At 36.1% G+C, this 12114-nt stretch overlaps 1 protein-coding gene across 2 annotated transcripts in view; it reads left to right on the top strand.

The window, feature by feature from the left end:
* Nucleotides 1-12114, top strand: part of LOC115431462 (cGMP-inhibited 3',5'-cyclic phosphodiesterase A-like) — a 71558-nt gene that overhangs the window by 49952 nt on the left and 9492 nt on the right. For both annotated transcript variants that reach the window (XM_030151838.1, XM_030151839.1), the window contains 6 exons: nt 253-364; nt 1215-1322; nt 4600-4799; nt 6860-7063; nt 7232-7393; nt 10991-11273. In XM_030151838.1, the coding sequence (XP_030007698.1) occupies nt 253-364; nt 1215-1322; nt 4600-4799; nt 6860-7063; nt 7232-7393; nt 10991-11273 (1069 nt within the window). The remainder of the gene's footprint in view (nt 1-252; nt 365-1214; nt 1323-4599; nt 4800-6859; nt 7064-7231; nt 7394-10990; nt 11274-12114) is intronic.

Below are 12114 nucleotides of genomic sequence, written 5' to 3'. Positions count from 1 at the left end.
ACTGAAGAAAAGGTAGATGTAAAGAGAAATAGGTGCTCAGTTAATAAACAGCATCCAAAAATGGCAAGAAAAGGAGACCATTAGGTTTTAGATTGATACTTTTTGTTTTAACTAACAATTATTACCTTTTTTATCCTACTGAGCAGTTAAATAAAACTGAATATGAATTAGCAGCAAGTTGTTTTTGTGGTTATTAGCTATGTCTACATTTCACAACATTATTTCATGTCCTTCTCATGTTGTGTCTTTTAGGTTTCCTATAGGCTCTTTGAGGACACAGGCTTATTTGAGGCCTTTAGGATTCCTGTACAGGAGTTCATGAACTACTTTCATGCTTTGGAGAACGGATACAGGGACATCCCATGTGAGTAGAAAATTCACATTTTTATACACACTCAGCATCATCTTTTTAGCTTTTGAACTTTAGTTTGTAGCATGCTAATGTTAATTGTCTCTTTGTTAAAAAAAAATTCACACAGGTGACTGAAGATGTACAGGGATCCTACACATTTGAAATTTCAAAATTCCATACTTTTTCCAGACCCTAATTTCCAAATGTCTTGTTAAAAAAATTCCAAAAAGTCTTTATATTTGGGATTTATGAGCCAGTCGTCAGAGAATTTCCATCTACCCATAATGAGTTCTGCCAGTGATCATACATGGCATGTTGAATAACTCGCTCACGAACAGTGTGTGGACATCACCTGTCCATCAAAGCAGCAATGAAACTTGACGACACCTGGGCGGGCCTTAAAATGGGTTGGAGGAGGATAAGAGCAGAAGGCTGGGCATTCAACTTGTCAATCTGCCCAAATGTTTTCTGGGACGAGTAGCCTACTGTATGTGCTCTCACACAAACATTTTAGCTGTGCTAGCAAGCACCTTAAAAAAACAGACGGATCCATTTCTTTTTTCAGATATTCATAATTTTTTGTTTTAGAAAATTGAACAGCGGTAACAGTCTTGGAAACATGAATATTTTTCCATACATTTGTTTCCATTTCCCATACTTTTCCAGACCTGGAAATTTATAAAATCAAATTCCATACTCTTCCATACCTTCTATACTTGTGTAGGAACCCTAGATGTACTATCAGTTGAAACAACACTTAGAGCTTAAATAATTCCAGGATTTCACACAGGATGTAATGATGACTCAGTAACTCGTTAGTGCTTAATGTTCTCTTCTCTGCTGGTTGTTTTAATCTCCCCAGACCACAACAGGATCCATGCCACTGATGTGTTGCATGCTGTTTGGTACCTCACCACTCAGCCTGTGCCAGGCCTGCCCACGCTGCTGACCGAGAACGGGATACACACTGGTACGGAATTTTTTCACACATAGTGGTAACAAACAGCAGTGTTTGACTGGCCACAGTGGCATAGATTATTACCTACATATCTGGTAACAGTAGTTTTAAAGAACAGATCATTTTGCCTCCTTCCTTAACTTCCTCATTAGAACCTTTTACACATGACCGTCTCCATTTTAACCACTGACTCATGTGATCTATCTATGAACACTAAATTAGTCCTTCACTCCTGCAAGGCCCTCACAGCCCTGCCTCAAAATAATTTTCCATGCATACCTCAGCCTCCTCCACCTGTTACCACTGTCCGCAGCCCCCTCTGCTGGTCATATCCTGTTAATACCACCCTAGTCATTAACAGATCAACAGACTTCATTGCTCTAAGAAACCACATGGAGGAGCTAATGTAGTTTATGTGCATGGAATCAGCTGCATGCATCAACCCCCCCCACTTAGCTGTCATCCAAAAAGGTTTCTTTTTTTTTTTACTTTGTCATGGTAACAGGGATACAGGGGATATTGGTTCAGGTAGAGGTAGTGGGTTAGTTGTGTCTCATTAGAAATATTTTGAGTATCTTTATATCTTATTTGGTCGTGTTAAATTCTATTTCTTGTTAGAGTTGAAATTTGGAAGTTTTTTCATCTCATTCAATTGGTTGATGGTTCTGCTCACTCTAAAAGACCATATCCTGGACCTGATATTTGCTCTTGCCCTTCTTCCTGGAAACCCACAATTAGAATATGTCTTTATCTCCCACCACAGAGGGAGTAAGTCCCTCCAGCTCATTCTAATTTAAGAATCTGCTGTTCAACTACAGCTTGTATTTTTTACCCCTGATTCTGTGTGAATTTATGGCAGATTTTTCTTGAGTGTCTATTAATATTTCTTCATCATCTTAAGGCTCTCTTACTTTATTATCCACAATCAGTACTCTCAGCACTCTTGATTATGCTGCTCCTCATGTCACTGACCACACCATGAACAGTACAAGAGACTTGACATTTTTCTTGTAATTAGTAGCCAATTTTACATTTTTAGCTCAAGTGTTTTCAAGGTAATTTTGTCCTCTTTCTTTCTTCAGTACAATTTTTCTGCCATGTTAGATGACTCATATTCTTCCATACCACAAATGCAGTTTGGTTTCATCAAGGGTCACTTATGGGATTACTTTTATGTTCCATTTACCTGCTGCCTGCTGAGTCACATTATTCAGAAAAAGAATATAAGACATACAACCCTCAACTCCAACATTTTTATTTATTTATTTATTTTACAACTTTATTTATCATTTTATAAGCATATTTTACAATGGACCGAAATACTTTAATTACACAGGTTGTTATCCTCCAATCCCACCCCCCTCCCTCATCTAGGTGGTACCCAGATAATAATAATAATAATAATAATAATAATAATAATAATAATAATAATAACAATAATAATAATAATAATAATAATAATAATAATAATAATAATAATAATAATAATAATACATTAAGAAAAAAAAGGGTATACATCTAATGACAAGTTGCATCAGTGGCTCAAACTGAAATTAGACGGGACATTTACAGCTTCAACATTTCTAACAGTTTTGATGGTGACAACGCTGTCATTCTGTACTGAATGCTGGATATAAGGAGGTAGAGCAGACTGTCTGATAACCAGAGGGTTGGTGGTTCGAAACCCACACCACCATGAATTGTTTCTTTTGGGCAAGACATTTCATCCACCTTGCCTCCAGTGTCACTCCTGTTGGTACATGACTGTTTAGTGATGGTCGAACAGGCTGTTGGCACAGATTGGCAGCCATGTTTCTTTCACTTTGAAAATGCAATATGAACCCAATCCATTATTATAAATTAATAATGAATGTTAGTTAATGTTAGAGGTAAAAAACTAAAAAAAAACTTTCGGCACCATTAGCAGAAAATATGTTACTTAGCCTAAAATAGAAAGCAGGCTTCTTGTAATTTATGTATTTATTTACATACTTTACTCTCATACTTTTTGGGGATGGACTACAGCACTGCAACTCCCTTGTAAGTGATACCAAAAACATGCACACTTTAGCCTGTACTAGCAAAAATGCATTGGCTTCCTATCCAGCAGCATCAGAAGTAAACTACCTTACTTGACTAGTTTACTTGACTAAAAACTTAATATTTTTGATGAAGATTTCTGATAATGTATAGATAGTCTAGTCAAAGTGTCTGCCATTTCTGACTAGTACCTGCAGTGTAACTGGGACCAAAAAACATGAACATATCAACCCACAGTAGCAAACTCATCTTGGTTTCCTGTTCCTGAAGTTTTTAAAACTATATTGTTCAATTTTAAAGTAGTAAGAGCCAGGTGCTTAGTGCTCTAAAATGGGTGGATAGAGGTCTTCCTGTCATATCTGAGTGTTTATTGGTATCAAAGGGATACAGTGTTTGTCATTAGAGCTCTTTTCATCTATAAAGTGACTTGATTATTGAAATCAGACAGACTACCTCTGAATAAACTTGTAAATCCCTCTATTAATCATTCTGTTATTTTCTCATAATGTTGTTCTCTTGCTCTGTAAATTGTTTTATCTGTTTTGGTTTTGTTTTAATGGTTTTATTGCTTAGTTCTCCCTCTTTGCCTTGACTTTTTTGTCAATGGTTCTGGAAAACACTTTGTAAATCTGTTTAGATTGTTTCTTTTTCTACTTTGTCCTCTTACTGTTGAATTGTCATTCTTTTCCTTACCAGTATTTGGAAAACACAGAATGTTAGTGTCACACATGCGAAATTCACCATTAGATAAACAGAACCTACACACACTGATTTGTTTTGTCAGATATCAGAAAAAAATGAATGAGTCCAATAATTGTACAACTTGATGAGAGTGTAGATAAGACAGAAATAAGGACGTTATCTAAACAACCAGTGTTTTTCATTTACATTACACTTTATCTACATACACTGTTAAATCATCAGTGATGTTCCTCAATAATCAGAATACTTAATGGGAAAATTGTTTTGCTACAATTGTTCATATAGTGCAAATATAATTAAAAAAAAGTAGCTGAAAAGGCTAATGTGCCTTCCTAAGTGCAATATAATATAGTGCATTTTTACATTTTAGTTAGTTTTGAACTGCATGTTTTGAGAAGAGAGAACACTTAGTACTTTCGCTGTACAACCAAACAATGTTAGTAATATAACACCTTTAATCAACACCAATCACCAAGTGCTTCACAGTCATATAATTAAACCCTGAAGACTAACACTGAGGTTGAACCTGTTTTCTTTCTGTCTGCAGACTCTGAGAATGGCATTTCCCCAGGTACAACGGGGTTCCTGATATCCAAGTTGAACTCTGTGCAGGAGGAAGGCTATGGTTCCTTAGCTGGCCTTATCCCAGGCCTGGAGCTCATGGCCCTGTATGTAGCTGCTGCAATGCATGACTATGACCATCCAGGAAGAACCAATGCCTTTCTAGTAGCTACCAGTGCACCACAGGTAAAAAAAAAAAAAAAAAAAAAATGTACAAAGTTATCAATGTTTTCACTGACCAAATTTGCATTTTATAATTACACATTTACATTATGATGCCTCCAAGACAGAAACATAGTGACTGAGCGATGTTTACCACTGGGTTGCATCATCCTATTCCTTTTTATTGCACTTTTTCATTATTCAGGAAGTGAGGACAGTAATTGTTGCACTTTTGCTCATTCTTACTGTTTACAAAATTTCAAGGGTTTCTGGTTCTCCTCTACCGTATACATTTTCACTTGGAGATTTGGACGCTGTGACTCTGAAGACATGCAGTTGTAACTCAGCTGCTGCTTTTGCATCTTACATTAATAATAGTCTGGATGGTCTCTGACATATAGGACACAATGTACATTTTCTTGCTGTTAGTAGCACACATATCCATTTTTTTTTTTTTTTTTTTTTTTTGGTCCATGTGAGGGGACACTGGGCCCAGAAAACTCAGCTGCATTATGCACAAAACTGATATAGGTTGCATTTTCAGGACATTGACTGTTAATTGACAACAGTTTTCTAAAGAACTCCCAAGCCCATAAGGCCTTATGCATCACAGTAACATGTGTGTCTCATTCAGTTCCACTGAGGAGCTCAAAGGCCACACATTTATTTCTTCGTCTCTGCCGCACAGAGATATCTGCAGACATCCTAAGTCTTTTTAAAATATGCTGTAACTGTAGCTGGAGAAAGACCTGTTGAGAAATACCGTTTTAAAACTGTTGGCAAACCACAAAGGCTGTTCTTGCAAAGATGCTCATTTTATGCCAAACCTTGATTCTCTCCCCTGTTGCCAATTAACCTAATTGTAGAATCTGACAAAGCAGTTTTATTCACATATGCTATAAACTGTTTATTTCACCTCTGTCCCAAGTGTTTTCTTTGAGTGGGTTGCAGGCATTAAATTCAAAATTTGTTGATATTCAGAGAATACAACTGTAAGTTGGTCAGTGAAAACATTATGCAATCTTTATTCATTTGTCTATTAAATGAAGGTTTCAAGCAATTCAACAATCACAGATTTCATCTTTTTTGTGTTATAAGCCCCTTTTACACAGCAGTTCTGTTACGGGGATATTTTGCCTTTATTCCAGAACAACATCTGTGTAAACGAAATGGTGGATCATTTGGTCCCACCTTTATAGCAGCTCTGTAACTCCTCTGGAGGTAGTAACAGAGCCATGATAAAGATGGAATCATGATTCTGGAACGCTATGTAAAAGGAACACCACTTGTTCCACAACCAAGTTGTGACATTTGATGATGTATTGCATGTGCGACCTCCATGCTGGGGCAATTTAAAAATGAGCGCGGGCCGTGTACAGTAAACATACATATCAACATGAACAAAAAGATGTCGAACTGGGGAGACACCGAGATCCGCGAGCTGTTATCACTTTGGGCGGAGGACTCTATACATGCTAACATTTGTTAAACAGTGAAAAAGGTTAGCAACACCACTCTGCTTGGGGTATTTCCGACGTGCAAGTTTTACATCACACTATATGCTGCGCTGCGTCACCACCCCTTTGATTCCGGAACGCAGGTCCACTGTGTGAAAGTCCAGCCTGTCTCACCTCTGTTACTCTTTTGGCTTGGCTGTGGAAATCAGTAAGTGGTGGAAAAAAGGTGGAATCACCATCTTACCTTTTTTCAGGGATCTCTGTGTAAAAGTGGCTATATACAATTGTACATGTTCTCTGGGAAAGGGGGTTGTAGGTTTGCATTATAAAATAACACATCAGTTTAGACTTCTTTCTGAAATAAAGAATATTGGAGTAAGTAGTAACATTTATGTTTTTTGTGTTTTGCTGAATATGAACTAAATGCAACATGTGAAAATGTAAATGTTACTTTTATCATAATTTTCTTTAAAGGCTGTTTTCCACAAAAATCATTGTGAATATAATGTTCTCAATTTGTCAACATGAGCATTTATTTACTATTTAGTCCTCAAATGTCACTAGTCATGTCATTTGTAAGAACAAGATCAGATTCAAGTGATATATAAAAATATCCTAACATTGCAGGCTCTTCTCTACAATGACCGCTCAGTGTTGGAAAACCACCATGCAGCATCAGCCTGGAACCTCTTCATGTCTCGACCCGAATATAACTTTCTGGTAAACCTTGAACATGTGGAGTTCAAACGCTTCCGTTTCCTAGTCATTGAAGCCATCCTGGCCACTGACCTCAAAAAGCACTTTGACTTCCTTGCAGAATTTAATGCAAAGGTAAGTGTTGAACTAATCTGTGATCCCCTATACTGAATAAGTGTTGCTTCTCTTACTGAGAAGATTGGTCTTGTTAACAGGATTAAACATTATTCTGTTGCTGTAATATAAAACATTCTGTGGGATTTTCTTATTTTTACACAAAGCTTCCTCTGTACACTTTCCCAGGTGGGTGATGAAGGAGTGTCTGGTATTGATTGGACTAATGAGAATGATCGATTGCTGGTGTGCCAGATGTGCATCAAGCTGGCTGATGTCAATGGACCGCTCAAGTGTAAAGAGCTGCACCTGCAGTGGACAGAAGGCATCGTCAACGAATTCTATGAACAAGTATGGATGTAAACTTGTGCAATCTGACAGACTAAGTAGTATCTGGATGGTCTCATAAAGACAAAAATAATAAAATTAGAGTATTTTTTTTACAGTACTCCACCTAAGATCCTAAGTTCTAACATACAGTATGACACATATCTGCAAAATTTATACTGAAAAATATAAAGACAGAACAAAAGCACGAGTGTAATAAATTACCCTTTGTGTATACCATCAAAAGAACAAAAGAAATACAGTAATCATAACCCTTACTTTCTAGATCATGAATTTCTTCATGACCCACTGCAGATGGCTGACACCAAATCCTGCTCTCAGCTAACAATAGCTCTGATTGGTCTGTTCATTGAGTGCAGAGAGAGACATAAAGATAAAATCTGATTAGCTGGACAAGTATGATTACTTACCTAGCAACGGCACATGGGCTGCAAATAGAACAGGACGCATTTTAGACCTGTCATAACTACATTCATTAAGAGGCACGAATGGGAAGGGAACATGAAAGGAAGATGTTAAGTAAATCTTGAACGACCTTGGTGCTATTCATATATTTGTATCTTATTATGAAGTGATAACCTGTGTTTCTGTTCAGATGTTCACACTGGAGCATGGTTTGGTTATATATGGTTCCTGACAATTAGGAAACAGAATCAGTGCAATGTTTATTATCTAGTTTATTTTTTCAAAGGTTACTTGTATTATCTGAACACTGACAACAAGAAAGCTCTACTTAGGGCTGTAGTGACTGCTCAGGAAATCGTACTACCTCTGATTCTTTTGTATTGTACTGACGTGCCTCTTGGTCAGGTCTCCCTCAAAACAGAGATTTTGTCTCAAGGGACATCCTGGTTAAATAAAGATGAAACTGAAGAAAAAAAAAAATAAATAAAAAAATTAAAATAATAACAATAATAATAATAATAATAATAATTAATAAAAATCAGGTCTATTCTGCTATTTCATTCAAACCTCCTGCTCATTTCTCATGATAGCTTTGACAATTATGTATGTCCTTTGAACAGGAGCATCAGGGGGTGGATGGAGCAAGAGAGTGGGTGAGAGACACAGATTGTGTATATGTTTATCATTTCAGAGCGGAGATAGATGACCTAAATGTGTCATCCTTAACAGCGCTCATTCACAGATGAAGATCACAGGGATGCAGCTGAGGTTTTTAAACGGCAACAGAGGCAGCGCAGATGCACACAAAGTGCATGAGCATTATTCTCTGCATTGAACCACTTAAATATTCAGAACAGATGACATTACCGGCCATGACAAACAATTCTGGCCACTCTCTCTGTCTTTGCCTGCATTACTCAAAATACATATACACATCCACATCTCTCGCAATGATGTCAGGTTGCCATAGCAATGGTAGCCCATGGCCCAGTGTTCACCTATAATCACTTTAAAAGGCCTGTCACCTGAAAGAAAACACAAAAGCACAATACATGAGTGCCACAGTGTATGAAAGTACCATAGATGGAACGATACAGGCTCTTCAGAATTTATAGTGTTTTTTTTCTGTAGGAAAAATAATCAGCTTATTCTGTTTTATTATTATTATTATTATTATTATTATTATTATTATTATTATTATAAATCTTTTTTTATTGTATTTTCTTTTTTTTTTTAATTTGTATTTTATTTCACTTTAAAAAAAGAAATTATTTTACATTTGGAAAATTACCTTTTTCAATACAGATGTTTCCATATCAAGGATATACCTCCACATACACATGTAACCTGACCTAATCATTCCAACAAGCATGTAAAATAAAATAAAGAAATAAAAAAATAAATAAAATAAATAAAAATAAAACAACAACAACAAAAAACACAAACTTTGTAGCATCGAACCAGGGTGTAAAAAGAAAATCAGTTTCCTTCAACTGGTCTCTCACCAAGTTGCATGTAGAATGTTGGTAAGTACTAATGCCTGCTGAAAAGGAGCCTACATAACCAACAGTAAAATCATTTCCCCTATACAAAATCTGATCCATGTTGTCTTACATATTGTAGCCATCCTTCCCATATATCTCTGAACTCATCGACTTCCAACCTAACATATGCAGTAACTTTCTCCATTATATAAATATTGAGTATAACATCCTCCCATTCCTGTATGGTGGGCTCCAGACTCGTTCCCCATCTCCTGGTGATTGCCTTTTTACTGGCCAGCAGCATTATTCTAGTCAATTTGTAGTCATCCCTTCTTAACAGATTTACAGAATCAATGTTTCCCAAGTACAAAATTTCAAATATTAAGGGGGTTTCAATACCTGTTACTTCATCTATAACCTTTTTTATTTCCCTCCAATATTCCTTTATTAAATATTTTTATTGGATTTTCATACACACACGGTAATATCTAACGTACAATATTTCCAAGTGTCCTAGTTGAGAGGTAATAGACAGTTGTCTATTATGTTTTATTATTGTGGTATTTTACTTTCCTGTGAATGCGGAAATGGACATAGAAAAGGTGTATTCTAAAGGTTACTAAAGATATTTTGTGGTCTGATGAAAAATTTCTACCAAGGATGCACTCAATAAGTCTGCATTCAACCATCAATGTGTTGTGACATCGAATGAAAAAGGACTGAATTGAATTACAGATAGTACAAGAATGAGTGACAACCTTGTTGAACACAAATAGAAAGAGCATATGTGCCGTTACAGAGGACAATCTCTGCTGACACAGTACATTACATGACAGATGCCTATAGATCAGTAGTTTGAATTCATGTTTTTCTAACAGTCATCCTCTTGGCCTACTTTCAGCAGATTGTGTCCAGAGGCACTGTGTTTGGAACTGATTGTGTCTAAGAATATCATCATATATTGCATTCCACTGTGACAAATCAAACCATAAAATTCACATGAAATATAGGGAAAAAACACACTCAAACATACATACACAGAAAAATGGCTGTTATAGATTATTAAAGCCAGAATAGTTGGATTCACTTGCAACATATAACTGACCTTTAATTTTGCACCGCAGCATTGTTTCAGTAAGTTTATACAATATTAAATCATGTATTTCAGTCATTTTGTCATTGCTGAAGATAGACCTGAGCAAACAAACACTGCCTCCACAGCCTATAGGCACTAGGCATGATGGGTAATTACTTCATCCACCTCTTTTCTCACCCATCACTCTGAAACAGGGTCAGTTTGGAATCATTAGATCACATGACCTTTTTCCATTGGAGCACAGTCCAGTCTTTATGCTCTCTATCAAATTGATGGTTGTTTAAGAAATGAGAAGCTTCTCATTGCATCAGTAAGAACTTGTTGCAGCTGAAACATTGGACAGTAAAGATCCTATATTTTAAGTTGAACCCAGGTGGGAACTTTTTTAAATATATATATATATATATATATATATATATATATATATATATATATATATATATATATGTATATATATTTTTTTTTATTTTATTTTTTTTTTCATTTTATGTTTATTAAATCCTTCAAAAGGTACAAAATTGACAACATGTAATCGCAAGGACATAAGTGCATATTTTAAGCCTTTACTTATACATTATAATCAGCTTCATGTTTATCTTTTTTGATTGTCTTTAGGGTGATGAAGAAGCCAGCCTAGGCCTTCCCATCAGCCCATTCATGGACCGGTCTGCTCCACAGCTCGCTAAACTTCAGGAGTCATTCATCACACACATCGTGGGGCCTCTGTGCTCCTCCTACGACTCGGCTGCTCTTATGCCAGGACATTGGGTCGACCCCCCTGAAGGAGAGGCTGAGCCAGAGGAGATGAAGGAAGAACCTGATACAGAAGAAGAAGAAGTAGAGGAAGAAGAGGAAGATGTAGCCGAAGAAGATGCATCAACGGGTTCTGACAATTCTCGTATGTCAACATATAATATTTCACCTTTCATATGTATGTATGTAGACCAGGGGTCTCAAACATGTGGCCAAATGCGGCCCGCAAAGGTTCCAATCCGGCCCGTGGGACGAATTTGCAAAGTGCAAAAATTCCACAGTCAGGGCTGTTGAATTTATTTTAGGTCAGGTTCCACATACAGACCAATATGATCTCAAGTAAAATAACAGCATAATAACCTACAAAAACTAATGACTCCATATTTTCTTCTTGGTTTGATGTGAAAAAAAATATTACATTATGCCTATAAATAATGACAACTTCAAATTTTTGTCTTTGTTTCAGTGCAAAAGATAACATTAAATTATGAAAATATTTACATTTACAAACTATCCTGTAACAATAAAATGTGAATAACCTGAACAAATATGAACAACCTGAAATGTCTAAAGAAAATTCAGCACAATTTTAACAATTTTCTCCCTGTTACTAAGTATTTAGTGTCTTCGTAGTTTGGTTCCATAATGCACATGTAGAAATGATGTTGAGAAATGTTGAGAAATAATATTGTTAAAATTGCACTCATTTTTCTTAAGAAATTTCAGTTTTTTTTCAGGTTATTCACATCTTTTTTGTTTGAATAGTTTATAAAAGTAAATATTTTCATAATGTAATGGGGTTCTTTGCACTAAAACGAAGACAAAAATTTTGAGTTGTCATTATTTATAGGTTATTATACTTTCATTTTACTGGTCCAGCCCACTGGAGATCAAATTGGGCTGAATTTGGCCTCTGAAAGAAAATGAGTTTGAGACCCCTGATGTAGACCATGGATTCAGATGATACATCTCAGAAAAGAATAGAT

Source organism: Sphaeramia orbicularis, chromosome 13 (genome assembly GCF_902148855.1).
Source record: "Sphaeramia orbicularis chromosome 13, fSphaOr1.1, whole genome shotgun sequence".
NCBI classification, from domain to species: domain Eukaryota; kingdom Metazoa; phylum Chordata; class Actinopteri; order Kurtiformes; family Apogonidae; genus Sphaeramia; species Sphaeramia orbicularis.
The sequence above is the reverse complement of the archived record's forward strand: the minus strand, read 5'-3'. Positions and strand labels throughout refer to the sequence as shown.